This window comes from Lepidochelys olivacea (genome assembly GCF_965140295.1).
Source record: "Lepidochelys olivacea isolate rLepOli2 genome assembly, chromosome: 20".
Lineage (NCBI taxonomy): Eukaryota > Metazoa > Chordata > Testudines > Cheloniidae > Lepidochelys > Lepidochelys olivacea.
This window is the reverse complement of record NC_140430.1, coordinates 1437250-1464620: the sequence shown is the minus strand read 5'-3', so window position 1 is coordinate 1464620 and position 27371 is coordinate 1437250. Positions and strand designations below refer to the sequence as shown.

General features: G+C 65.7%; 1 protein-coding gene across 3 annotated transcripts; it reads left to right on the top strand.

Moving 5' to 3' along the window:
• Window positions 1-27371, top strand: ADCY6 (adenylate cyclase 6). 3 transcript variants are annotated; one of them, XM_084610142.1, is made up of 23 exons: window positions 1-129; window positions 3945-4093; window positions 4521-5376; window positions 10589-10738; window positions 11627-11748; window positions 12140-12251; window positions 12621-12748; window positions 13219-13377; window positions 14200-14341; window positions 14608-14736; window positions 16072-16097; window positions 16392-16539; window positions 16829-16926; window positions 17115-17202; window positions 18332-18448; window positions 18790-18948; window positions 19637-19812; window positions 20957-20992; window positions 21443-21572; window positions 22133-22396; window positions 22754-22958; window positions 23263-23387; window positions 24372-27371. In XM_084610142.1, the coding sequence occupies exons 3-23, from the start codon at window positions 4522-4524 to the stop codon at window positions 24498-24500; spliced, it is 3498 nt and encodes a 1165-aa protein (XP_084466268.1). In that variant the 5' UTR covers window positions 1-129; window positions 3945-4093; window position 4521; the 3' UTR covers window positions 24501-27371. The 3 variants fall into 3 exon arrangements, with proteins under 3 accessions (XP_084466268.1, XP_084466269.1, XP_084466267.1); XM_084610143.1 differs by lacking the exon at window positions 1-129 and adding an exon at window positions 1700-1967 and having other exon boundaries at window positions 13273-13377; XM_084610141.1 differs by lacking the exon at window positions 1-129 and adding an exon at window positions 1701-1967.

Sequence of the window (27371 nt, the reverse complement as noted above, 5' to 3'; positions counted from 1 at the left end):
GGAGTGCGGGGCGGGGGATAGCGAGGCACCGGGATGGGCTGAGCCCTAGAAATTGGTGCCAACCCCCAGAGCGACACGGCACGGCAAGGCGGAGACCTCCCGGCACCCAGGAGCTGCCGGAATTCGTCGGTAATTAATCATTAAGCCTGTCTCCCGCGAGGATCTGGGCTGGATTCAGGCTCTAGGGCCAGGCTGCTGCATGCAGGCCTCATTAATGCCGGGGCAGATCCGGAGCAGTGCAGGGGAGCAGAACCAGGCCGGTTTCCCTCTGACCTGCACGACTAGGACCGAGTTAATAAATAACAGCTCCACACTGGGGAGCCAGGACTGGGAGCAGGGCGCTGCCCCAGAACTAGGGCACCCTCCCCGAGGCGTTCCCCAAAGACTGGCTTCATGCCTGGGGAACAAGGTGGGCCCTTGCTCCATGGATATTACAGGGGTGCATTCACCTGGGGATGGGGGCTGTTATAGGGTTCCCCTGTTTGGGGCAGGGGGCCCATCAGTGGGTTAGATCCTGACACTGTATATTACAGGGGTCTTCTGGGTTGTGGGCATGGGGGTTATTGGGGTTCTCCCATTAATAGATATAACAGAGGTCTCTGGGTTGGAGGCATGGGGGTTATTGGGGTTTTCCCATTAATAGATATAACAGAGGTCTCTGGGTTGGGGGCATGGGGGTTATTGGGGTTTTCCCATTAATAGATATAACAGAGGTCTCTGGGTTGGGGGCATGGGGGTTATGTATCTAATGCAGCACCCTAAGGACCCCGCAGGGCAGTGGGTGCGTTGGGCTCCAGCACACACCAGGTGCTGGCCCCTGTACAAACTGGGAGAGCTGATCTTTCCCTTGGCATCTCAGCTCCGCAGGGTGTTTGTGGGCTCTGTGTGCGTGTACACGTGTTGCTGGCTTGGTGCGTGTGTGTATATATATATGTGTGTGTTGCTGGCTGGCTGTGTGTTGCGGTGTGTACCCGTGTTGTGGCTGGCTGTGTGTGTTGCTGGCTGGCTGTGTGTTGCGGTGTGTACCCATGTTGTGTTGCTGGCTGTGTGTTGCTGTGTGTACACGTGTGTGTGTTGCTGGCTGTGTGTGTGTACACGTGTGTGTGTAGATGTGAGTGCTGTGGGCTGTGTGTGTGTGTTGCTGGCTGGCTGTGTGTTGCGGTGTGTACCCGTGTTGTGGCTGGCTGTGTGTGTTGCTGGCTGGCTGTGTGTTGCGGTGTGTACCCATGTTGTGTTGCTGGCTGTGTGTTGCTGTGTGTACACGTGTGTGTGTTGCTGGCTGTGTGTGTGTACACGTGTGTGTGTAGATGTGAGTGCTGTGGGCTGTGTGTGTGTTGCTGGCTGGCTGTGTGTTGCGGTGTGTACCCATGTTGTGTTGCTGGCTGTGTGTTGCTGTGTGTACACGTGTGTGTGTTGCTGGCTGTGTGTGTGTACACGTGTGTGTGTAGACGTGAGTGCTGTGGGCTGTGTGTGTGTTGCTGGCTGGCTGTGTGTTGCGGTGTGTACCCGTGTTGGGTTGCTGGCTGTGTGTTGCTGTGTGTACACGTGTGTGTTGCTGGCTGGTTGTGTGTTGCTCTGTGCACACGCGTGTGTGTTGCAGCCTCCGTGTGTGTGCGCGCGCCTCCCCCCAGGGAAATATTCCGCGGCCCCCGCATCCCATCGCGGCGGGGGCGGGGGGAGGCAAAAGGGCCCCTGCGCCTTTAAGGCCGCCTGGCTGCGAGCCCCGCGCGGAGCGCACCGAGCGCCGGGAGCGGGGCGAGCGGCTGGATCCGGGCTGCAGGGCGTTTACCCCGGACAGCGACGGGAGGGCCCGGCCGGCCCGGCCCAGCCCAGCCCGGCCCGGCCCAGCCCACAGCGCCATGGAGCGCGGCCCGGCCAGCGAGTAGCCGGGGCCGGGATCAGCCCGCGGGGCCGGGGCGCTGCCTGGCTCCCCGCGGCAGCGGGATCGGCCGGGCGCAGGACGCGCGGTGAGCGGCGGGGTTCGTGCCTTGCCCCGGGGCGCTGCAGCCTGGGGCGGGGGCTCCGGGCCGGGCTGGGCGAGGGGCTGCCCGGGGCGGGGGCCCGCAGGGCAGAGGCGCAGGCCGCGCTGTCTGGAGAGGGGGGCGCTGGCGGGGCCCTGGCCGCAGGAGCCGGGCGAGCCGGGCGCGGGGAGGGGGCCCGGCGCGGGGAGGGGCGGTGCAGCCCGGCGGGGCACCTGCAGAGCGGGGTGGGCAGGAGCGGCTCTCCCGGGGCCGCGGGGGCCAGGGGTGTCCGCGCCCCCGGGGAAGCTCGCAGGAGCCGGGCCCCGGGGTTAATCTCGGGGGGCAGACGGGGCCGCTCTCCCCAGGACTGGCCACGGGGCCTGCGGAGTGGAGCCAGCTTGTTTGCGGGTTGGGGTGATGGGGGTGGGTCATAGCTGCCTGTGTAAAACAAATAGCGGGTCTGTGCCCATAATCTCCGGACACCCTAGCGCTCCCGCCCCCCCCCCCCCGCAGCAGCGCTGGTTTAAGTTTTGCCCTTCATCTCTGGGCCACGCTCCGGTGCCATCAGTGGTCCTGAGCCAAGCAGGTGCAGCTGGGGTCCCTACTTGGCCGGGTGACCCCTGGGGAGCCCGGTGGCCCCGCAGGCACCTCAGTGGGAGGCGCAGACCCCCATGCTGCAAGGCCCTGCGCCAAGAAAGGTGAGGGCTGAGGCGTAGAACCGGGATCCTGACCTGCCTGGGAGGGGCCACCGGAGGACCCCGTGCCTGGGCGTCGGGGTTCTAACCCCGGTGTCCTGGCCAGGTTCTGCTTTCCTAAAATCCCCCTGTGGGTTGTTGCTCCCTTCCTGTCCTGAGGTGTTGTATGGCTGTTAATCAGCTGCCACCTCTCATCCCAGAGGTGGCTGCATCTTGGTGCTGGGTGAAGGACCTCTGCAAGATGCTCTGAGGTCTCTGGCCGGAAGGGGGTGTCGGGGGCCAGGAGCTGTTCCCTGGGGAGGGTTGTGCCTTGTCCCCGCAGGAACGGGGAGTGATGTCATGGCGCTGATGCTGGCTCCCGGGATGTAGATAAGGGCCTTGTAGGAGGAGACGGAATAACTCTCTGAAGAGGCTGGAGCTAAATGGGCGCGCGGGCTTGGCCGCCATTCAAGACAAATAGAGTTTGAAAGCAGAAGATTATTCGAGTTTTGCTGCATATTGAATTACCCAGGCTGGGCTGGGGGAGGGGCCTTGGGGCCGCAATAAAGGGCTCTGGTGGGTGGCCCTGTCACATGCAGGGCAAGTCCCTAACAGCCCTGGGGATCGTGAGCCCGAGAAGTCCAGGGCTGGGATAGCAGGGGGCTGCGGGTCGGGACTGAGGGGCACCGGTGGAGCTGGGAGTGGGGAGCCCGGGGCTGGGGTGCATGGTCAGTTTAAAACACTGGGGCAGCTCTGACATGATCAGACTCGGAGCAGGATCCTCTGCGGGGCTGGAGCCAGGCTCGTGGCCTCCCGTGGTCGCCAGGTCCCCTCACGCCACCTGTTCTCTCCCCCAGGGTGGAGTGCTGGAGTGGGAGGCAACTCTTGCTCCGTTTGAAGGGTTCCAGGGAGTTACCCACAGGGACCCCTTGCCCCAAGCTGAGATGCAGCCACCCCTGGGCTGGGGCACAGGGGCTGTTTAACAACCACACAGGAGTTCAGAGTGGAGTGTGAACAGAGATCCTGCGTGTGACTGAGGCTGCTGCAGGGCTGTGTGTGTGTGTTGCATCCCCTTGACTGCCTTGGGACCCCCGGGTGCTGAGCTGTGGGGATCTCTGCGCTGTGTCCCAGCCCTGGGCTGGGTGTCTGGCCAGGAGCTGGACAGTGGGGGATAGGAGGCCTGGGCGATGGTGGGGCCGTGTCTGTCTGTCTCTGCTGGTGGCTCCAGGGGGTGAGGTTGGCACAGGGGGAGGGGCTGGGGTGGCCCCTTTGTCGGTGGCTGGGATACTGAGCTTACCTCTGCTTTCAGGTGCCTGTCCCAGCCTGCCCCGTGCCCAGCTGGACGTGAGGTGGAGCCAGGTCGCTGGGCTGGGGCACTGCCCTCCTGCCGACTTGTTGGGTTAAATGCCGGCTCGTCCCATGCCAGCTCGGTGCTCCTGGCACAGAGCAGCCACCCAGGTGAGTTTTCCTGGGAGATTAAATTTGGGGAATCCTGCCCCCAGACTGTGGGTTGGAATTTGGGAGTGGGGGGAAGCAGGGCATGTACAGACCCCCTCTGTGCCAGCCCAGGGTCTTCCTGGGGGTCTCACTGCACCCCCCACAGGCAGCTTGTCTTCCTTGTGGATCCTTGGGCTGGAGTCTCCTAGCAACACCCTCCCCCCGAAGCCTCCTGCTTGTTCCCCCCCCCCAACCCCTGGGTGCCCACCTGCCATATGCTCAGTGCTGGCATCTCCTGTGCCCCCTCAGTACCGATGCCCCCCACCCCTGCCTCCTGACCCTTCATCATCCCTGGGCACCGGTACCCCCGGGTGTCCCTTTGGCACTGATGTCCCCCCCATGCCCGTCCCCCCAGGTGCTAATGCCCCCCTCTCCTTGGCGCCCACAGCATGTCGTGGTTTAGCGGCATTCTGGTGCCCAAGGTGGACGAGCGGAAGACGGCATGGGGGGAGCGCAACGGGAAGGGGCAGCGTCCGCGCTCTTCGCTCTGCAGCCCACGCTACATGAGCTGCCTGCAGGACCCCGAGCTGGAGCGGGGCGCCCACCCGCGGGCTGGCCTGGGCCTGACCTGCTCCTGGCAGGAGGACCACTACAGCAAGAAGGGCCTGGCGGGGGGCGCCGGCGACCTGGGGCTGAAGTCGGTGGACCTGGGCTTTGAGGACGGCGAGGCCAAGGGGCCGAAGGCGGCGGAGGCGGGGGCCAGGCCGGGGGAGCGGCTGTCGGCGGGCGAGTGCTGGCAGCACCTCCTGCAGGTTTTCCGCTCCAAGCGCTTCCAGTCGGCCAAGCTGGAGCGTCTCTACCAGCGGTACTTCTTCCAGATGAACCAGAGCAGCCTGACGGTGCTGATGGGGGTGCTGGTGCTGGTGTGCGGCGTGATGCTGCTCTTCCACTGCGCCCCCGGCGCCCCCCGGGTGCCCTACGCCGCCGCGCTGGCCGTGGCCACCGCCCTCTTCCTGGCCCTCATGGTGCTGTGCAGCCGTAGCGCCTTCCCCCAGGACTCCATGTGGGTGGTGAGCTACCTGGTGCTGGCCGCGCTGGGCGGGGTGCAGGCCCTGGGCACCCTCATGGCCGCGCCCCGCAGCGCCTCCGAGGGCGTCTGGTGGAGCGTCTTCTTCATCTACATCACCTACACCCTGCTGCCCGTCCGCATGCGGGCCGCCGTGGGGGCGGGCGCCCTGCTCTCCGCCCTGCACCTGCTCATCACCTGGCACCTCAATGCCAGCGACCCCTTCCTCTGGAAGCAGGTATGGGGGCGGGGCCTGGCTTTGGGGGCGGGGCCTGGCTTTGCGGGCTGCGGGGGTGTTGCTCTGCTGGGGAGATGGGGCTCGAGGAGGGAATATTTGGGCTTGGGGGAGCAACTGCCTCCCACGTGTGGGCTGAGGGTGTGCCCAGCAGTGGTGGCTCCCTCCCGGCAGTGGGTTTGTGTGTGTGGTGGGGGGAGCGTCTCGACACCCGTGGGCCTGAGCCAGTCCTGCTACCGGGTCACCTGGATGCAGGACAATGGGGGGCTGGGTGTGGGGCTGGGTGTGGAGGGGGATGTTTGTCTCGGGGGGGAATGATTAACCCAGAAGGACCCTGCTTCCCGCCTTCATCTCTGTGCCTGGGCTCTGGGGGGGGCCGGCGGGGCCCAGCGCTAGCTTCTCTCCCCAGTGGGGCTGGTGTGAGTCCAGCCCCACTCCCGTCTGACTGGGGGCCCAGTGCCCTTCCCCCCATCCCCCAACCCATCCCGGGCAGGCTTGCCAGAGATGCCAAGGAGTGAATGGGCCACAGGGGCTGCCCCCCCATCTCTCCACAAGGCCCCTGTGGGGCTGGGCTGAGGCTTGTGGGGGTCGAGGGGAGCTCTCCTTGCTGCCATGCTCTGTGCATGGACCCCCCACCCCCCGCCCCGGGTGGGGAGGGCGAGGGGAACCGTGGGAGTCGGGGCCTGGCGCTAGCAGCCAGCGGCAAATCCGAGGGGGGTGTGTGTGTGGGGGGGTGAGTTCTGCAGTGCCCCCACCCTTAGGGGTGGGCCCCTGCTGTCTTGGGGGGGATGCTGCTCCCACACTCCCATTAGGCAGGTGGTTTCCATGGCAATACACGTGTGGGGGGGACAGCTTCTGATTAGAACCATATGTTTCTGCAGAGTGATGCAGCCCCCCCCACCAGGGGTGTGGGGGTGGGGGGAGGGACCGTGTGGGGGGGCAAGTAAATATGGGGCCTGGAGGGGGCCAGTGGCCAGAGCTGAGGACAAGCAGCCAGGAGCTCTCCTCCCCCAGCCCCTCTGGGCCCTTGGACCCCCAGGGCCCTGTTCCATTGCCCCATTAGCACCCCCTTGGGAAGGATGGGACCCTCAGTGTGACCTGCATGCCCCCCCACCCCAGGGCTCCTGGAATGGGGTTGTCCCCCTCCCCCCCATGCTCCACTTAGACCCCATCTCCCTACACGCTGTGTCACTTTCTCAGTGGGCGGCAGAGCTCAGGAGTGAGGGGCCCCTGTCTGTCCTCTGTGCGGGGGAACTGGGGTTCAGGGAGGGGTGGGCTGGGGGGCTGTATGTCTTCCCATGGCTGCCCTGTCCCCAACCGTAGGAGAGTTTAATCAGTCTAATCACTGATGAACGTGCCCCTTCCCCTCGGTTGTTTTCCCCAGGGAAGTTTCTCCCCCCGGCAAACCTCCCCGGGGTGCTGGGGACAGGGAATCTGTCTGGGGGTTCGGTGTGGTCACTGAGGCTGCCGTGCCCAGCTGAGTGGGTGGATTGTCCTCGCTCTGCTGCTCACATCATGTGGTGGGGAGTTTCACAGGCCGTATCATTTGTGAAAATCTTTTACGTGTAAATTTTAATTCTATATTATAGTTTAATTTCTTGCAGGCAAACACTGCCTCCTGCCCCATTTCACCCCCTCCCCAATTTAAGCGCTAACTCCTGTCCCCCTTTGCCACCCCCTGAGCACCGCCTCCTGCTGCCCCCTTCCCCTGGGGCGGGATGTGCATAGGACCATCCCTTGTCTCCTCTCCAGAGGTGGGGGGAGGGACACAAAGCCTTCTATTGTGGGCCGGGGGTTTTCTCAGGAGGGCTAGGGGTGCACACTGGACAAAGCCCTCTATTGTGGGGGCTGGGAGGAGACTGTCTGTGGGAGGATGGGAGTGGGGCATGAGGCCCCGAGGGCAGAGGGGACAGGATGGTGGGGTGAGGGTGAGTTTCAATCCCGAGGGGGGGTGTGTGACCCTGGCCCCACCCGGAGCCAAAGGCCTCCCCTGCCCCCCAGGAGGTACCACAGAGCCCAGAACACAACTAATGGGGGGACAATGCATGATCAACATGGGCGGGGGGGGGGGGGGAGGAACAGCCCCAGCCAGTGCCCCCTGCTCTGCGAAGGAGGGTCAAGGGTGGTAGACGCTGCCTGGGGGAACTCTGCTCGAGTGTCCCCCTCTGGCCTGGTGGTGGCTGGCCGGGGGCAGGCTGACGAGGGTCCCGTGGCTGTGGATGGGGTGTGGATAGACGAGGAGACGTGGGGAGCCTGGGGTGCGCTCTGGGGTGCCTGGCGGCAGGGTCTCCCTCTCGCTGAGTGCCTGGCCTATGGGGGAGATGCCAGCCAGGGTCCCCAGGCTGGGGGCCCTGGGGTGGGACACCAGGGTCCCCAGGCTGGGGGCCCTGGGGTGGGACACCAGGGTCCCCAGGCTGGGGGCCCTGGGGTGGGACACCAGGGTCCCCAGGCTGGGGGCCCTGGGGTGGGACACCAGGGTCCCCAGGCTGGGGGCCCTGGGGTGGGGTGGGGTGGAGCATGCCTGTGTGCACCTCTGAAGGTGGCTGGGAGCCAGGCAGCTCTTGGGGCAGGGTCCCCATCACAAGCTCTAGAGAGCTGGGCCAGAGGGGCACAGGGACCCACCTGTGGTACGTGAGAGAGGCTGGGGAGGGGGCTGTGGACCCCTGTCCTGGACCCGCTGCAGGCATGGGACTCGAAGCCCCTTTTGTCTGGGCATTGGGGTGGGGGTTGCTTTCACCGGATGCCAGGGTCCTGTTGCACCATCCGCCCAGACAGTTCAACCTTTCTTCATTTTCGGACCCCTAAAGGATTTTGAATGGAGGTACGGACCCTTGGGAAATCGTAGATACGGTCTGTGGCCCCTCAGCCTCCCCAGGAGGGGCAGGTGCCGCTGACCCCGCCGGAAGGGAAGTAGAGCTCGGAGCACAGGGGGGCCTGGGGAAGGTCAGGGCGTTGTGGTGCCCTGGAGCTGCTCCCCCCCCCTCCACCCCCGGCCAGGTCCTCTTGTTGGCTGTACTTAGAGGATCCCACGGCCTCCTGGACTCTGTGCGGTCGCAGAGGGGAGTGAAGGAGCCACTCTCACATCTCCTCCCTGTGGGCTTTCCCCGTCCCCCTTTCTACCAGTCTAGGTCTGAACCAGCCACTCCTACGATGCGGCCAGGGCTGGGGTGGGACGTGGGAGCTGCAGCTGGGGTGTGTGAGAGAGGAAGGAGGGCCCTGAATTGGCTGAGGGGCGGGGGTGGCTTTAACATGCCCCCTTCGTGCAGGGCACTGTGGTAAATAGGAACTCCCCTTGGAAGGAATGATGGGCAGTGGGTGGGTAAGGGGTCCTGGGGGCAGTGTGCCAGCAGGGTGAGCATGCGAGGGACACAGAGCACTGGGGAGGGGTAAGTGTGCACGGCTCTCGGAGGGGGTCACACTGCAAGGGGTGCAGCGTTGGGGAGGTCCAGGGGGATGGTTTTCCTCACCTGTCCCCCGCCTGTGGGGGGTGGCACCGCGGAGCCCCCAGGAACAACCAGTCTCTGAAAAGGCACCTGACAGGGCCGGTCCTGTAGTGTGTTGCGGGGAGTTGGGGCAGGGTGCCCAGGGGAGCCAACGTCCCAGGGCCACGGGTGTGGGGCGGGAGGTGCTTTCACTGGCTGGCTCTTGGGAGTCCCCCTGTGGGGGCCCAGTTATTTTTGTCTGCTCTGCAGGGAGCTGCGTTCCCAGGCCCTGTTGACCGGCTGCCCGGTAGCCCTGGGGGCTGGGCTCCCCCCTCGCTCTGGGAACCTGGCACACTTTCCACGCTGCAAAGTGAACCAGTGATTTGAGTGCCTGGTGGAGGGCAGGGCCGTGCCCTGTGCAGTCACCGCGGGGGGTAGTTTGAGTGCCCGGCAGCCAGTTCTGTGGATGTGTGTGTCGGGGGGGGGGCCCCCCGCGGGATACAAATTCCAATGTAGCAGGCAATGCCTCAATCCTTTTACTCCAGTAAAAATCCTATTTGGGGCTGGGTCAGACCCTCTCCACAACCCCCCCCTCCCGCTCCAGGATTGGGGCTCAAACCCCAGAGTCTAGAACGGTTCATGGGGAGGGGGGTGAAAGTTACATTTCCCGCCCCCCCCCCCATTGTCCTGCATGGAGCCAATCAACGGGTTCGAAAGCAAAGTGCAGCTGGTAGGGACTCGGGCACTGGGGGCGGGGGGGGGGGGGGAGCTGGAGTCCTGCCTCTCTGAGCCGGGGCTGTCTGGGTGTGAGGTGGGGGGTGGTCTAGACCCATCAGGCCCTGGGCTGAGGGTGGCCCCTCCCCCCGGTCCGTGGCCGGGCTGGGGCTGGCTCACAAGTTGCTGTGTTCATCTGGACGGGATGCGATTGTGCTGACCCCGCACCGCCCGGCTATAAATAGACCTGGCTGGGGGCCCTGGGGGGGAGGGGTCTGGGAGAACCATGGCAAATGTGTAGCTCCTGCTAAATCCATCTCCGCTCCCCCCCCGTCCCCACCCCCTGCAGCTTCCTCCCGCTTCCGAAGCAGCCAGCAAGCCCTCGCTGAGAGCTCCCTGCCCCCAATGCCCCATCCCTGCTGGGAAGAGTGGGGGGCTCGGGCTAGGCGACAGGACGGGGGTATCTGCAGGACAGAGAAGGGCGGGGGATGGGGGTCCTGTAAATCCCACCACTGTCCCCAGCCCCGTGGGTCCTGGGGATGCGGCTGGCCAGCACCCAGCAGCCCCGTGGGGATTGTGGGGTACAGTCAGCCAACCCCCAGCTCTGCCTCCCACAGTGAGTGGAGCTCTCCTGGATTGGGCTGTGCCCCGCCTTGGAGCGGGAGCAGAGAGATGTGGCGAGTTGGAGGGGCGAACGCCTGTCACAGGGGGTGGGAAAGGGCAGCAGAGACCGGGCTTCTAGTACAGGGCACTGCTGCGAGGAAGCTTGCAGCGAAGGGAAGGTAGGAGGCACTCGCCCTGGTGCTCAGAGTATGCGGTTGTAAGGGAGCCCCTGCCCCCCTCTCGCCTCATTAAGGGGGGCTGAGCCCCACTGCTCCAGCCCCAGATCTCTGGCGGTCACCCCTGAACCTGCCCCCTCTCCCTGCCAGCCTGCACCCCCCCCCAAGGTGATGGGTGGGTTGGGGGCGCTGTGTCCTGTTCGGGGGGGGGGGGGCATGTGTTTACAGGGAGGTGGGGTGGGGAGGGGAGGGGGGGCTTTCTGGGCTGGGTGGTCGGTACTGACCCCCTCTCGACCCCAGCTCAGCGCCAACATCCTGATCTTCCTCTGCACCAACATCATCGGGATCTGCACCCACTACCCGGCCGAGGTGTCTCAGCGCCAGGCCTTCCAGGAGACCCGCGGCTACATCCAGGCCCGGCTGCACCTGCAGCGGGAGAACCGGCAGCAGGTGGGTGGGGCGGGGGGTCAGGGCAGCAGCCCCGCACTGTGCTGGGGGGGTCGTTGACCGGCGCCGATGGGGGTTCGGCTGGGAGTCGAGGCTTATAAATGGGTCACGAGGTCTGGGGTGCTCTCGCGGGGGTGCCGTACGGCAGGCATTGGCGGGCGTTGTCCCGCTCGGCGTGGCGCTGGGCCCAGTCGCTGCGGGGGGTCAGCGCGAGGCAGGCCGGAGGACAGCAGCAGGAACGAGCCGAGGGTTCGAACCCCCGGCCTGGGAGGAACGGTTCACGCTGGGCCCTGGGAGTCTGGGGCGAGGGAGAGCCGGGGGGACCTGCGAACTCTGCAGATCCGTTGGGCTGACGGGCATCGATTGTTCTCTGTGGCCACTGAAGGGGTCTGTGGTTTGGGGCTGGGGTGACAGTGACGGGGGTGTGATTTAGGAGGTTTGGGGGTGCCAGTGACGGATGTGGTTTCGGGGGGCACAGAGGGTCTAGTTTGGGAGTGTTAGTGATTGGGGTGTGGTTTGGGGGGCACAGAGGGGTGTGGTTTGGGGGGTGTCAGTGATGGGGCTGGTTTGGGGGTACAGCCCCTGGTTTGGAGGGCACAGAGGTTTGGTTCGGGGGTCTTGGTGATAGGGCTGGTTTAGGGGCATGGAGGGGTCTGGTTTGGGGTTGACAGGGCTGGTTTGGGGGGCATGAAGGGATCAGGTTTGAGGGGCACAGAGGTCTGATTTGGGGGTATGGTTTGGGGGACGGCGGGGAGCGTGGGGTTTGGGGGTGTTGGTGGTGGGGTTTGGGGACGGCGGTGGGGTTTGGGGACGGCGGTGGGGTTTGGGGGACGGCGGGGTGGGGGTGTGGGGTTTGGGGGTGTCGGTGACAGGGGTGTGGTTTGGGTGCAGGAGCGCCTCCTGCTGTCGGTGCTGCCCCAGCACGTTGCCATGGAGATGAAGGAGGACATCAACACCAAGAAGGAGGACATGATGTTCCACAAAATCTACATCCAGAAGCACGACAACGTCAGGTGTGGGGGGACCCCCCCAGGCACGGGTGGGGGGGGGCCATGTCTGGGGGGGGGGCTCCTCGGCACCTACGAGAATTGCTCTGGGTAACGGGGGCCTGGCCTGGGCCCCTGCAAGGGGGACCCGTTGGCGGCAGGGTTGGGGGGACCTGTGGGGTGCTGGGGGTGGGAGCGTGGGGCAGGCAGAGCTCTGCCTTGGGGAGCAGCCCCTGGGCATGGCAGGGTGAGGACCTGCCTTGAGGATGCTTGGCTGAGGCAGTGGGTATTGGGGGGGCCCTGGGGGGCACAGGGAAGGGGGTCGGAGGTGTAGGCGCTTGGGACCCAGCCAGCTGAGGCCCGGGGGAGCGTCTGACCCGCTGGGGCCCTGTCTCTGCTCACTCTCCCTCCCCTGCAGCATCCTGTTTGCAGACATCGAGGGCTTCACCAGCCTGGCCTCCCAGTGCACGGCCCAGGAGCTGGTCATGACGCTCAACGAGCTGTTTGCGCGCTTTGACAAGCTGGCCTCGGTGAGCGCGGGCATGTCTGGCCCAGCCCGGCCGTGCCCAGGCGTTGTGGGGTGCTTCGTGTTCTGGGGGGCGGCAAGCCTGGTGGCCCAGGAGGGGGTGGGGCCCTGTCTGGGGGCGGGTGGGGTCAGCAGAGAGCAGGGCAGAGGGCTGGCTGGGCGCAAGGTGGGGGGCCGACTGGGCGTGGCTGGTCGGGGACAGGCAGGAGCAGGGTGGGGGGCTGACTGGGTGTGATCGGCTGGGGGCAGGGTTGGGGGGCAGGCAGGGGTAGGGCTGGCAGGGTGGTGGGCGGGGTCTGCCCATGGGCTGGCATCATTGGGCAGACCCCATGAGGTCCCCTCCCTTCTGAGCCCCGCTCTGTCCCTCTCCCAGGAGAACCACTGTCTGCGGATCAAGATCCTCGGTGACTGCTACTACTGTGTGTCGGGGCTGCCGGAGGCCCGGGGGGACCACGCTCACTGCTGCGTGGAGATGGGGGTCGACATGATAGAAGCCATCTCGTGAGTTGGGGGGGAGCCTCGGGCCCATCCAGAACAGCCGAGCGGCGTGCCGCTCACATCGGCACCGCACGAGCCCCCAGCCTCCCACGTGGTACGCACAGGCACCTGCGGTGCACGCTGGCCGTTGGTGCCGGGCACGCTTGCCGTACGTGCAACACGCACCATGCCCCTGCTCCCTCCGTTGCCGCACACGCGCGACACCCAAGCCGTGTGCCCCGGGTGCTCGCTCTCCGCTCACGCGAGCGCTCCCCCTTGTGCGCTGGGCCCAGGGCCGGCCCCGCCCCGCTGCTCACGAGGGGGTTGATGACTCACGTCACCTGCCCCGGGCCCGTCTGTCTCTCACCGGCCTGGCATGGGCCTGACTGGCCGTCGTTCTCTCCGGCCGCGCCTGCTCCCTCGGGCTCCGGGGCCCCCCTCCGGCGCCGCGGGGGTTGGGCGGGGCAGGTCTGACGCTGCCTCTGCCCCCCCAGGCTGGTGCGCGAGGTGACGGGGGTGAACGTGAACATGCGGGTGGGCATTCACAGCGGGCGCGTGCACTGCGGGGTGCTGGGGCTACGCAAGTGGCAGTTCGACGTCTGGTCCAACGACGTGACTTTGGCCAACCACATGGAAGCCGGAGGCAAAGCCGGGTGAGTGGGGGATGGGGGCGGGTCAGGCTGGGGCAGCCCCTAGACGGGAGCGCCCCCCCCCCCCGCTCTCGGGGAACAGCCTGCTCAGCGGGGGGCAATCTCCCCGCAGTCAGTGGTGGCCCCTCTGTGGCGCCAGGGGGTGCTGTGCTGCAGGGGGCAGGCGGGGGGCTCTGGGGGCGCCCGGGGCTCAGTGGGATGCTGGGGGCAGGTGGGGGGCTCTGGGGGGCGCCCGGGGCTCTGGGGGGCGCCTGGGGGCAGGCGGGGGGCTCTGGGGGGCGCCTGGGGGCAGGCGGGGGGCTCTGGGGGGCGCCAGGGGGTGCTGTGCTGCAGGGGGCAGGCGGGGGGCTCTGGGGGGCGCCTGGGGCTCAGTGGGATGCTGGGGGCAGGCGGGGGGCTCTGGGGGGCGCCTGGGGCTCAGTGGGATGCTGGGGGCAGGCGGGGGGCTCTGGGGGGCGCCTGGGGCTCAGTGGGATGCTGGGGGCAGGCGGGGGGCTCTGGGGGGCGCCTGGGGCTCAGTGGGATGCTGGGGGCAGGCGGGGGGCTCTGGGGGGCGCCTGGGGCTCAGTGGGATGCTGGGGGCAGGCGGGGGGCTCTGGGGGGGCTGGCCCCAGTGCGGCACTAGGAGGCTGCACTGCAGGGGTCTCGGTAGGGGGCACTATCCTCGCAGGGTTTAGCAGCTGCTCTGTCCTGCCTCCGTGGGTGGGGTCTCTGTCCCGGGGACTCTCACACCAGGGGTGCGGCAGGTTAGACGGGGAACCTGGGGGGGGGCGGGACAACACACGACTCTCAGGCTCAGTGTCCTGCCCCCCCCCGCCGCCCCAGGCGCATCCACATTACATGGGCAACGCTGCAGTATCTGAATGGGGACTACGAGGTGGAGCCCGGCCATGGGGGCGAGCGTAATGCCTACCTCAAGGAACACAACATCGAGACCTTCCTCATCGTGGGCTGCAGCCAGAAGCGCGTGAGTCCAGGAGCTGGGCTCAGGGTGGGGGCGATGCATCCCCGGCTCCTGGGGCAACCAGCACAGGGGGCCGCCTCCCTGGGGTGTGAGCATTTGGGGCAAGCAGCTGGGGCTGGGGGGGTGGATACTTGGGGCAGGGCAGGAGGGGTGGGGCTGACTCTCTCGTGGGTGCTGGGTGGGTGGGCACTTGGGGCGGGGGAGGGTGCGGGGCGGGGGAGGTGCCCCCGCTGTGCCCCCTCACCCTGTGCCCTCCTCTCCCCGAGCAGAAGGAGGAGAAGGCCATCCTGGCCAAGCTGCAGCGGGCGCGGGCCAACTCCACGGAGGGGCTGGTGCCGCGCTGGGTGCCCGACCGCAACTTCTCCCGCACCAAGGACTCCAAGGCCTTCCGGCAGATGGTGAGTGGGGCGGGGGGTGCTGGGGGTTCTTCCTCTGCTCAGGGGCGAAGGAAGGAAGGAAGAGAGTCTCTGTCAGCTGGAGTCTGGGCCTGGCCTGGTGTGTGTGGGGGGGGGGGGGGCACATGCTGGCCAAGGGGGGTTCTTGTTGCTCTGCATGTCGGGGGTTCCCCTCACCACGGCAGGGAGCATGTGGGAGTGGGAGGGTGGCAGGGACAGGGTGTGGGGCCCCCTCCAGGGCTCACTCAGTCCTGTCTGGAGGGGGGAGCTCCCCCCACTCCTATCAGCCAGTGTGCCCCCCCTCACTCCTGCGGTTTGAATCGGGTTTCCCCAGCTCTCTTCCTGCCCCCCCCCCGGGGGGGCTGAGCGGGGCCGGGGGGGGGCAGTTCATCCTCATGGCGCATGTGCGGCTGGTTGCTATGGAATGGCTTGTTCGCATGGTTGCTATGCTGCAGTTTGTTGTCATGACGCCGGGCGCCCGGGCACAGCTGGGCTCTGGTGTGGCCCCGGGCGCCAGGGCCCAGTCTGCGGCGGTTCCCCAGCCGGTTGCTCTGGTTCGGTGCGTCGGCGGGGTGCCGGTTGCTATGGCGCAGTCCATCATCGGTTGCCATGGCGTGGCTCACTGTCCACCTGGAGTGGGTTGCCATGGCGCAGCTGGACGTGGTTGCACCGCTGGTTACCATGGCGCGGTTGCCTGGCTGGGCAGTGAGGCGGGGCAGGCCATCAGGCCACGTGAGCCCGTCCCCGGGCCAAGCCATGGGGCCAGTGTCCGGAGGTGGGTAAATGGGGCCTGGGAGCCGCCCGGGGACACTCCTGCTGGTCCAGCCAGGCTGTGGAGGGGGGAGGGGCAGAGCCCCTAGATCCTTCCTGCCTCACATACCCCCCCCACCCCCCCCGCGGGGGCTGCCCAGCTCCCTATCCATGGCAGGCAGCCTGGCCTTGTGGCTGGAGACCCGGACTCCTGGGTCCTGTCCCTGGTGCTCTGCCCCTGCTCTGCTGTGTGACCTCAGGCAAGTCCTCAGTGCCTCGGTTTCCCCTCCCGCCCCCTGCCTGTACACAGCACAATGCCGAGGGGGCGGGGCACTCTGCTGAGTGGCAGCGAGAGCTGGGGAGCAAGGGTGGGGATCAGTAAGAAGGATTGGGGTGGGGCTAGTGCCTGGGGGGCTGTAGCTGGGGCCTAGGCGGGGAATTTCCCAGCCCTGCCTGTCTGGGAGCAGGAGCTCCTCACTCCCTGCCGGTGCCGTGGGGGGCAGGGACCTTGGGGGCTGCTGTGCCGCCCCCAGGAGGGGAGGAGTGATGCCCTGAATCTCCCCTAACACCCTCTCTCCCTGTCTGCAGGGCATTGAGGACACCGGCAAAGACAAGTAAGTGGACACGGCCCCTGGAGGGGTCCCCTCACTGCAGGGCCCAGGAACCGCTGGCCCGGAGTCTGGGTTGGGGCAAGTGTGCCTGGTGCAGACGGCCCCGGGCTGGGGCACAGTCCTGGCTCCATGCCAGGGGGGAAGGTGCCCCAAAGGGGGGGAGGTCACAGCCCTGCAAAGTGCAGCAAAAGAAGGGGTGGGCTCAGGGGAGGAGGGGAGTGGGCAGCGGGGGGGCTCCTGGCATGAAGGCGGGCAGGGAGGCCAAAATGATCACACACCCCTCCCGTGACCCTGCAGCCGCAGCGCACAGGAGGCCCTGAACCCCGAGGACGAGGTGGACGAGTTCCTGGGCCGGGCCATCGACGCCCGCAGCATTGACCAGCTGCGCAAGGATCATGTCAAGAAATTCCTGCTGACCTTCCAGACGCCGGAGCTGGAGAAGAAGGTACCGGGGCCCGCTGTCCCTCCTCGCATCCTGCCCCAGAGTGGGGGCCCTCAGTTGCCTCCCCCCCATCCTGCCCTTCGGCCCCCAGCCCCTGCCTTGCCCCTTCTGCTCCTCCCCCATCCTCTGCACTTGCTCCCCGTCTCTGCCCGCCTCCCCTCACCCCCACCGAGGGCTCAGAGAGACACCCCCCCCGCCCCCCCCGTGCCATAACAAATTGCCCTCCCACCACAGCATGGCTGGGTCCCCTCCCCCCCCCCCGCAGCAGTAACCCTGCCCCCTCTCCCCACAGTACTCCAAGAAGGTGGACGATCGCTTTGGGGGCTACGTGGCCTGCACGCTGCTCGTCTTCTGCTTCATCTGCTTCATCCAGATTGTGATGTTCCCAAGGTAAGTCCAGCCCCCAGCCCGTGCCCTCCTGCAGCGCTGGAAGCCCACCGCCCCGCTCAGTGTGGTCCCAGAGCAGGCCTGGCTGCAGCATCTCCCCCCTGCCCCTCTTGCACCTACTGGGCCCAGGCATCCTGTGCCGCGTCGGGCCAGAGGCTGGCGGGAGGCTCACGGCGCCCCTCTCTCCACAGCTCCCCACTGATGCTCGGCGTCTACATCAGCATCTTCGTCATCCTGGCCAACATCCTCTTCATCTGTGCTGTCTATTCCTGCATCAGCGTGAGTATCAGCTGGGGGTGTGGGCCTGTGGTCTGCTCCCTCAGCATGAGTATCGGCCACGTGTGCGTGGGCACCCCCCCCCCCACTCGGTCGGCGTGTCTGCCCCCTGCGTGGGCACCCCCCCCCCCCGCTCGGTCGGCGTGCAGGCCAGCTCCCTGAACCCAGGGGAGCGTAACGAGCTCCCTGGGGTGCTGAGCCCTCCGGAGGCTGCCTGGGGGTGGTGGTGCGGGGGGAGGGGAGGACATGCTGTGGAGGGGGTGTCACGGCGTCCCCGGGCGATGCTCTGGAACTGCTCCCCATGAAGCCAAGCGGGACTCTGGGGAAGTCTCCTCTCTGGGAGCAGCCTGTCTGCAGGACACACAGCTCACCCGGCTCCACCTTCCTGGGTCTGACCTCGGAGCCTTCAGCCTCCTCTGCCCCTCCGTGTGCTTCCCACTGCAAGTCCGCTCAGGCGGTGTCCTGGGGGGGGCCAGAGGGTCCTGCCCCCCAACTCCGCAGTCAGACGGGACTCTCAGCCAGCCAGTAACACAGAAGATTTATTAGATGACAGGAACATGGTCTAACACAGAGCTTGTAGGAGCAGAGAACAGGACCCCTCAGCTGGGTCCATTTTGGGGGACAGTGAGCCAGACAACCCCGTCTGCCCTTCACTCCATGTCCCCAGCCAGCCCCAAACTGAAACTCCCTCCAGCCCCCCCTCCTCTGGGCTTTGTCCCTGTCCCGGGCCAGGAGGTCCACCGGATTCCTTTGTTCTCCAACCCTTTAGCTCTCACCTTGCAGGGCGGAAGGGCCCAGGCCACCAGTGGCCAGGAAACAGGGTGTCGGCCATTCTCTGTGTCCAGACCCTTGCACACACCTGCCCTCTAGGGCTCTGCAACGATCATACACCCTTACCCCACCCCCTAGAGACTTAAGAACTGCCTAGGGGAAACTGAGGCACCCCCACACTATTCAGAGGAAACATTAAGAACAGTCCCACTTCGTCACAAGGGGTGCATGCAGGCGGGCTGGGGCCCTGCCCTGTTGGGGGGCAGGGCATGTGGGGAGGTGGCTCCTCTCAGGCCAGATTGATTGGGGCTGTTGTGTGAGGCCGGAACCCCTTTCTCAGCTCTTTCTTCCCCCACCCCAGCTCTTCCCCACAGCCCTGCAGCGGGTTTCCCGGAAGATTGTCCACTCCCGCACCCACAGCACCTTCATTGCCGTCTTCACCATCCTCCTCGTCTTCATCTCGGCCTTTGTCAACATGGTACAGCCCTGCGGGGGACCTGCCGGGGGGGGGCGCAGGAGAGAGTGGGAGCTGTGGGGATGGGGGACCTCACTGGGGGGGGATGCAGTGTAAGGTGGTGGTGTGGGAGGGCGTAGTACAGAGTGGGAGCTGGGGGGACCCCGCAGGAGGGACGTGAACAGCTTCTAGTTGTTTGTGTCCTGGGGGGAGGAGATAAATGACCAAGCTGGGGCACCCTAGGCACCGTCCGAGATGACCGCCCCCAAGAGACCTGTTCCTTGGCTCTGGGGTGCTGCTTTCCAAGCCCCTGCCCCTGGAGGAGGGGTCACGGGGTCCCATCACCCCCTCTGGTCTCTCCGCAGTTTGCTTGCAGCCACGTGCCCCTGCGGGACTGCGCTGCCCGCACCCTCAATGTCACACCCGAGGCCGTGGGGCCCTGCCAGCTCCATGCCCTCAACTACTCGCTGGGTTCGGACGTGCCCCCTTGTGATGGGGACATCCCGGCCTGCAACTTCCCTGAGGTGAGAGCCCCCTGGGAGCAGGGAGGGACAGGGGGCCATGCAGGGGTATGGCTATGGGGGTGCTGCAAGGGCACAGTTGGGGCGGGAAGTGATGCGGGGGGAGCTGCTGGGGCGGGGGTGGAGTGCCCCCTCCCCTGACCTGGTGAGGATGGGTCCTTGGGGTGGGGTACAGAGGGGGCCCCCTCAGGCTGTGGATGGAGGTGAGGATGGGAGTCTGGGGTGGGGGTGTTGGGCCCTAGAGGAGTCTCCCTGGATGTGTGGACACTACAATGTAAGCCCAGGGTTGAACTCAGGACTCAAGCCTGACAACCCCCCTCCAGTTCCGTCTACACACACAAGTGGTGCTGACCCAGGGTGCCGCGGCGGGAGCTGTGGTTCCGGCCCTGTTGCTTTGCAGTGTAGACGTGGTCCCTCTGGCCTTGTGCTCTGGGCATCAGCCAAAAGGATCCAACTTTCGGTGTCCTCTGCACAGTCCCGTTTCCCCCTCGAGCTGGGGCGAGAGCGGCTACCTTTTGGGAGGGCGCTGGGGCGGCTGGGCTGTGGGCGGCTGGCCCGGCCCCGTCTCGTGGGGTAGACCCAGCGTTCACCATTCCCACCCTGGGTTAACGCACCTGGAGGGCCCTGGCCCTGGGCTCCTGCTGCAGCATGGCTGGACCCCGGGCGCCCTGACGCCTCCCTGCCTCCCCAGTACTTTAACTACAGCATCGTGCTGAGCCTGCTGGCCTGCTCCGTCTTCCTGCACATCAGCAGCATCGGGAAGCTGGGGCTCATGCTGGCCATCGAGGGCATCTACCTGGTGCTGGCCGAGGGGCCCGAGGCGCCGCTGTTCGACAACTACGACCTGCTGGTCATGGCCAACGCCCTGTGAGTGTCTGTCGTCGTCCATCCCCCCCTTCCGTCGTCGTCCATCCCCCGGGGCCCCCTGTGATATTTCTCTGTGCACCCAGGACTGAGAGTCACCTGCCTCCAGTGAGCGGGAGCCTTGCTTGTGCATGTCTGGTGCCAGCTCCCCGATCCCCCCCACCCTGTCGCCGCCCAGACTCTCCTCTGGGCTCTCCTGTACCAGCCAATGCCCCCCCAGCCCCTTCTCCCCCAGACACAGGCAGAAGCCCGCGCCAGTCTGAATGAATCAGCACAGGTCAGCCTCTCGCTCCACACCCCAGCGCTGGGATCTGAGTACGGGGGTCTCGTCAGAGTCTGGAGATGGCAGCATTCATGAGTGAGGAGAATGGAGACCAGAGGGCTGCAGATCAAAGCCAAGCCTGCTTCCTGGCCACCGACTCCACCCAGCCAGCCCTCTGTGGCCCCCCCGTCCCTCGCGGCCTTCCAGCCAAGGCTGGCTGAGGGCCCGTTTCCAGAAATGCAGTCACGCTGCCGATAGTGTCCTGGGCCAGGATCGAGGAGCATCTCCCTCGCCTGCTCCCTCTGTCCCCCAAATTCACTGTCCCCACAGTCAGGATCACCCGCCCCACCCTTGATTTAGGGTGTCAGTGACTCTCCGTGGTGGGAACTGACGTGATTAACTGGCTCGCAGACCGAGCCAGGTGAGCAAACGTCTTTCCTCTGGCAGAAACCCTGTTTGTCGGCTCTGCCCAGGCCAGCCTTTAACTTGCTCTGCTCCGCTGACGCCCGGCATGTCTGTCTCACGAGGGCAGCAGCGGCCGGCGTGACCCGGCCTTCGTTTCACACCTCACGTGATACTCTTTAGTGACTCGGAATGTAGGGCCCAGGGTCGGGATATTCCTGTAACCCTGGCCATTGGTGGGGTTTATGGGTCACAGCCCCCCAACCCCAAGAGGGCCTGGGCTCTGCTCCCTCAGATGCCCCCAAGAGCCCAGCCAGAATCCTGGGGGTACCTTGTCCCTGTCCCTCACTGGGCCCCACCCATCTACCACTGGGGGGTTCTGGACTGTGCCCCCCACCCCGGCAGGGCCGTGGTGGTCAGCTCGCTCTCCCCTCCCCCCCACCCCCCCCCAAATCTGTAACTGCTGTCTCTTCTCTCTGCTAGTCCGGCCTTCAACGAGACCCAGTGGGGCCCAGGATGGTGAGTAGGGAGGCGGGCCCAGAGGGGAGCTGGCATAAGGGGCCCTGGGGATTGGGGTGGGGCCTGGGTCAGGCGAGGGACCTGTGGGGGCATTATGTGGGGATTGGGACGGGGATATTACGGGGATTTGGGGCCTGGGGTAGGTAAGGGGGTATTACTGGGGGGCCGGGGCAGGCAAAGGGTCTGTGTGGTGGTATTATCGGGGGGTTGGGTCTGTGGCAGTTGAGGATTCTGGGGTCCCCCAGGCCTTTGCTGCAGTGCCCTGTGGGGTACGGATGATGGTCAGCGGGTCCCTGGCTGGGGGCAGTGAGTGCTCTGGGGATTCCCCCCCACCCTCCTCCCGGCCTCGTGTGCCCTGTGGTCTCTCTGCCCGCAGCTTGGGAGGGTGGTTGCTTTGGGGTCCCCGGTGCCTTGCTGCAGCCTGACACCCCCCCCGCCCCGTGCCCCCAGCCTGGCGGAGGGGAAGGTGGCGCTGAAGTACATGACCCCTGTGATCCTGGCCGTCTTCGCCCTGGCGCTCTATTTGCACGCTCAGCAGGTGGAGTCCACGGCCCGACTTGACTTCCTCTGGAAGCTGCAGGTAAGGAAGGGCTGGGGCCCTGGGGGGTGGGGGGAGAGGTGTCTGCTTTCCCCCATGGAAGAAGGAGCTGGGGACAGGGCGTCCCTGGGGTGGGGATCTGCCCCCCACCACAAAGAGGGGTGTCCCTGGGGCGAGAGGGGCAGCATGTCCTGAAGGCTGGCACATGCCCTCGTGTTGCACGCTCGCAGGATCCTGCTCTTCTCACCCCTCGCACAAGGCTGGCCAGCCCCTTCCCCTGCTGACGCCCTTGCACGTCCTGCTCCGTGCTTGTCGGAGAACGAGAGCTGTGTGCGTGCTGGGAATGCTGGCTGCTCCCAAATCTCCCTCGGGGCAGAGCTGGGGGGCTCAGTTTGGTGCTCCACGCGCTGGAGCATTGCTGGGGAGGCCTCCGGATCATTTTCGGTGCTGCCCCCCTCAAGGGGCAGAGCTTGGGGGGTCCCAAGGCAGGGCTGGGGGGCAGGTTGGGGGAGGAACCAGTGCCCCAGGGAGGGGGGGCAGGGTGGTGCCCCCACCGGCGGGGCCAGTCTGGCAGCAGGCCCTGACGCCGGCGCCCCCCACAGGCCACGGGCGAGAAGGAGGAGATGGAGGAGCTCCAGGCCTACAACCGGCGCCTTTTGCACAACATCCTGCCCAAGGACGTGGCCGCACACTTCCTGGCACGAGAGCGCTGCAACGACGAGCTCTACTACCAGTCGTGCGAGTGCGTGGCCGTCATGTTCGCCTCCATCAGCAACTTCTCCGAGTTCTACGTGGAGCTGGAGGCCAACAACGAGGGGGTGGAGTGCCTGAGGCTGCTCAACGAGATCATCGCCGACTTTGACGAGGTGCTGGGCGGGGGGCAGCCCCCAGGGACCATGGGGGGGGGGCAGGGGCAGCAGCAATGTGGGCTTTGGGGGGGTGGGGGGTGGCGACAATGGGGCCCCTGAGGACCCAACTCTGCCCTTGGGGGGCCATGGCTCAGGCCCAGCCCTCGGGGCGGGGTGGGTGGGGCCACAGCCCGGGAGCGGCTCATGGGGCGAGGGTCATGGCGGCAGCAGCAGGGCCCCAGTTCTGAGGGGGACACGACCCTCCCTAGCACCCCTGGGGCAAGGGAGCACAGTGCAGGGTCCCCGAGGAGGGTCGTGCATGGAGGGGGGGGGGCGCCCAGCCCCCCCTGTAGCTGCTGCCCCCTCCCCTGTCAGATCATCAGCGAGACGCAGTACCGGCAGCTGGAGAAGATCAAGACGATCGGCAGCACCTACATGGCGGCCTCGGGGCTGAACGACAGCACATACGACCGGGAGGGCCGGACGCACATCACCGCGCTGGCCGACTACGCCATGCGCCTCATGGAGCAGATGACGTACATCAACGAGCACTCCTTCAACAACTTCCAGATGAAGATCGGTGAGCGGGGGCAGGGCCTCTGCCAGGGTGGGGGCGCGCGTGAGCCACCCCTCTCCCCAGCTCGTCACTGGCCGCTCCTGGGTGCTTCCCCGTGGACGCGCAAGAGAGTAGGCATGTCCATGCGTGTGCGAGGACACGCTATCGTGTGTGCAAACGATCATGTGAACACACTCCTTGTACAGCCCTGAGCTCCCTGCCCTCCTGAGCCCACCGCCCGCGCAGGCTCCTGGGACGTGGGGGCTGAGCCAGATGGGCTGGGGGGAGCCCGGGGCCATGAGCTCTGACCCTCCCTCTCTCCCTGCAGGGCTGAACATCGGGCCGGTGGTAGCGGGTGTCATCGGGGCCCGGAAGCCCCAGTACGACATCTGGGGGAACACTGTGAACGTCTCCAGCCGCATGGACAGCACAGGGGTCCCTGACCGCATCCAGGTGAGAGCTGAGCCGGTCCTGGAGCCCGGCTGCCACCCCGCCCTGGACCATAGCGTCCGGGTCGTTCCCGGCCAGCTGTGTGAGTGCAGCAGGGCTGGTGGGGAGGCAGCGTCCGGGAACGTTTTCAGGGAAGGGGGGAATTTTCCAGCCTGCCGGGGTGGGGGTGGGGCATCACTCGGTACCTGCAGAGGGAGAAGCCAGCCAGAGGGGGATGGTACTGACTCCCGACCCCCCCACCCCGACCCCCTCCAAACACTAGTGGGGGAAGGGGCAGGACTGAGCCGCTGCAGATGTGCTGGTGCATTCTGGGTGTCCCTGATGTGATGGGAGGCCTGCGCTGTGGGATCCTTGTCCCCGTTTTCCAAGGGAGGCTGGGCCTGGCCCAGGTTCTAGAGCCAGAACCCAGGTGTCCAGCATACAAGCGGGAGCCAGGACTCACCAGTCTGCTTGGCCTCAGTCGACAAGGGCGGGGGCAGTGAAGGAACCCCCCCGCCCCCCTGCCTGAGGCACTAGGGTGCTGAGCACAACCCACAGGGTCCCCCATCCCTATGGAGTCCTCTTCCCCCCCCCCCCCCGGATCGGCCTCAGGCCGTTACCGCCTGAGTGGAGTTGGAGTCCAGGGATCCCCCAGGTCCCACTCGGCCCCCACAGCCCAGCTCATGGCCTTGGGCGGGGGAGAGCGGTGACCTTTCAGGAGCTGGAGACTGAGGTCAACTTGCCTGCTCGGAGCGTGGCCCCGCCTGGGGGAGCGGAGGCGGCTAGCTGCCCCACAGGGCTAGGAGCCAAAGGGCCCAGGGTCACTAGCAAAGGCAAACCCTTAGCATGGCAGGCGGGTCTGAGCCTCCCCCTGGGACCGCGGGGGAGCTGATACGCTGGTGTGTGATGTCTCTCTGCCCAGGGTAGCCGAGGGCACCATTCTGCCCGGGCCCCCTATGGGGTCCTGGTCTCACCGTCTGCTCTCTTCTTCTCCTCCTCCTCCCGCAGGTGACAACTGACCTGTACCAGGTGCTGGCGGCCAAGGGCTACCAACTGGAGTGCCGGGGGCTGGTCAAGGTCAAGGGCAAAGGGGAGATGACCACCTACTTTCTGAACGCCGGCCCTCCCCACAGTTAGCGCCAGCCGCGGCCTTTGGCGAGAAGGACCCAGCGTGCCAGAGGGGCTGGACAGGGCTGACGCAGGTCAGACCTGGGCCAGGCTGAGCCGAGCTATTGGGAACCAACCCAGCCTGGATGCCCCCCTGGCCTTGGGTCCATTTCATTTGTGGGGTCTTGTAAATGGCTCCAAATTTCAACACCAAACCGAAGAGGGAAAGGGCTGCCGCCCCGAGCCAGCTGGGGAGGTCTGCACCACCAGGCCTGTGTGGCAGGGCGGGGCGTTGGAGGGCCCCCCCCGGGGGCATTGAAGAAATATTTTTACAGCAGACTTTTTATTTATTTATTGAGCTCCAGAGCCAGCATGTTGGGGGGGCTGCCCAGGGCGCTCCATGCTGGGGCTGGCCCCGGGCCCCTCTCTTCCTTTCCAGTGACTGACAATGACCCTGGGGAAGACAAACCTGCCCCCGCCCACAGTCGACCAAAGAAGAGGGCTGGGGGGGGGGCGCCTGTTGGCTGGGCAGGGGACCCTGCTGTTGTCTGAGCACTTGCCTGCCTGTGCCGGGAGATGCCTTGGGGGCTGCTTGCTGTGTTTGGGGTGGAGGGGATCATCCCCTGCTGGTGGTGCTGGGGGCAGACTGGGTTGAGGGGGAGGGTTTTTAATAGATTTATATTTGAAGACTCTCTCCTCTTCACCCCCACCCGCTCGCTGTGACTTTCACCAGTTCCGAGACCCGTGCCAGGGGGAAAAGCCGGTGGGGGTGGCACTGGATGGTTCTTATTTGCCAAAATTGTCTCCTGTTGCTGGGGGGGAGGCAAATGTCTCCTGGGGAGAAGGGGCTAAATGTGCGTGTGTGTGTGGGGGGGGGTGTTTGAGTAGCTCTCAAGGGGTGGGGGCCTGTAGGTGCATGGTGGGGGTGGGCAGGGATTGACTCCCAGAGGTTGGTGACACCAAAGAGGACGTGTCTCTGGGTCCATGGGGCTGCGGCGGGGCTGGGGGCAGGAGCTGAGCCCCCTCCCTTGGGCATCCCCTCCCTGCTGTGCTGGGGAGGCTGGTGTGGGGGTATATGCCTGTGGGTTCCTCTGGCTGCCTGCTCCTGCCTGGGTCAGCGCTTTCATCTGGCTTGGGACCAGGGCCTCCTTCAGTGTCTCCTGCCAGGTCTCAAAGTTGGGAGGTCTCTTCTCCAGCTGGGACCCCTTCCCACCAAAGCATTGGTACCCCCTCAGCCTCCTCCGCGGGCCAAGCTGCCCATGTGCCAAATTCCCAAGTGCCACGCAGCCCGTCCTGGCTCCGGTTCTGTTCCCCTGCCACTCCTCCCTGCCCCCCCTTGGGCTTGCCCCTGTGCTCCCTAACCTCCCTACATTGCTCCCCTCCCTCCATGGGCTCCTAGGCAGTAGGACCTGTTGTTATTTAAAGAGACTGCAGCTGGCTGGTGAGCCAGATCCCCCCCACCCTGAGCATGGGGGGCAGCTGCAGCTGGGAAATTTCCCCCTTAGCCTTATCTGAACAAACACTTCCCCCAGATCCCTAGGGTCACTGGTTTCCGCCACACTTGGCCTATGCCCCCAGGGAGGGTCAGTTTACAGCCTGGTCCCCAGGGGACAGGAATTCCCCAGGTGAGGTACTGCCCCCTACCCTGTGGCTCCAGATGCAGGTGGGAGAGGGGGGGTGTCTCCCCCCTAGATAAAACTTGAAAATAAAACGTGGAGGCTCAGAATTTGCCTGGCCATGGCACTCCTGGGTCCCTGACTCCACGGAGCTGAGCCGGTGGGTGCCTGCTGACCCGGCTGGGAGGCTTCCTGCATAATGACTTCAGTCCCCTTCCCCCCCACCCAAGAGCCTTACTGAGCAGCTCCAGAGCGGTGGGCTGAGTGCCTGGTGCTCGCAGGTATGGGGCAGGAGGGTGGGTCCAGGCCCCAGGCTGGGGGGGTTATTAAATAACTGGGCATTTTCAGCCCCCTTCCCCCCCCATGCATCTTTTTCCATGGAAAGGCCGGGGCCTCTGGGAGTTTTAATCAGCTCGTTCCTGAGGCAGCAAAACCCCTGCTTGGGCTCAAGGCCGAACGTGCCCCAGTGTGGGGCTGGGCTCAGCTGCAGCCTGGGGGCAAGGGATTGGTAACTATGGGGTGGGGGGTGAGGTCAGGGCAATGCTTCCCCTGCCACTGCTCTGCCCCTTCCCTCCCCAACAACGCTGCTCCCGTGGGGGCAGGAAAAGTCACCCAGGGACAGCTGATCAGTCCTGCCCACCACAAAGGGGGGGGCATAAGGCTTTCATGGACTCACAGGTCATGCCCCCTCTTGCAGTCTGTGGGGGGGAACCCCCTTCATGCACCCCTGGGCCCCTTTCCGCTGGCTCTGGGCGGGTCTGTCCCGGAGGCTCTGACTCAAGGTTGTCATGCTGCCAGCATGCCCTTTGACCCAGGGGCAGCCAGGTCTCCCCGGAGTTGGAAGGCCCCTCTCCCCGGCGTTGGGCCTGCCCAGGCCAAGCCTGGAGTAGTGGGATCTCTCCATGCCGGGGTGGGAACCGCCTGGCTCCCTCGGGGCTGGAACTGTTTTAAATGCAAAAAAGAAGTGATTTCTGGGTTTGATTTTTTTTAGCAGTTTTGGGGTGTTTTTATTTCTGTGACTGTGTCTGGGGAGTTTTAATCTGACGTCGGAGCCAGGCGACCTTGGTCCGGGCCCAAAGCCGCGGGGTCTCTGCTCCTCCCTGGGCTGCCCCTGCCGGAGGGGTGGGGGGGGCGTGGCAGCTTTGGACTGAAGCCCCCGCTGTGGGAGGCGCTGTTGCTGTGTCAGGGGAGGGGGGACGTGGCACTTATTTGGCAATGCAGATTAAAGGTACTTTTTTCTTGTGTGTACATATAAATTATATATAAAACTCACTTTCTATAACAA

Bases quoted from the DNA above. Each gene is read 5' to 3' on its own strand.
- ADCY6 (XM_084610142.1), top strand. From the start codon at position 4,522: ATGTCGTGGTTTAGCGGCATTCTGGTGCCCAAGGTGGACGAGCGGAAG. The intron at 10,739-11,626 runs GTGGGTGGGGCG...GTTTGGGTGCAG, and splicing joins AGCGGGAGAACCGGCAGCAG to GAGCGCCTCCTGCTGTCGGT. The intron at 21,573-22,132 runs GTAAGGAAGGGC...CGCCCCCCACAG, and splicing joins ACTTCCTCTGGAAGCTGCAG to GCCACGGGCGAGAAGGAGGA.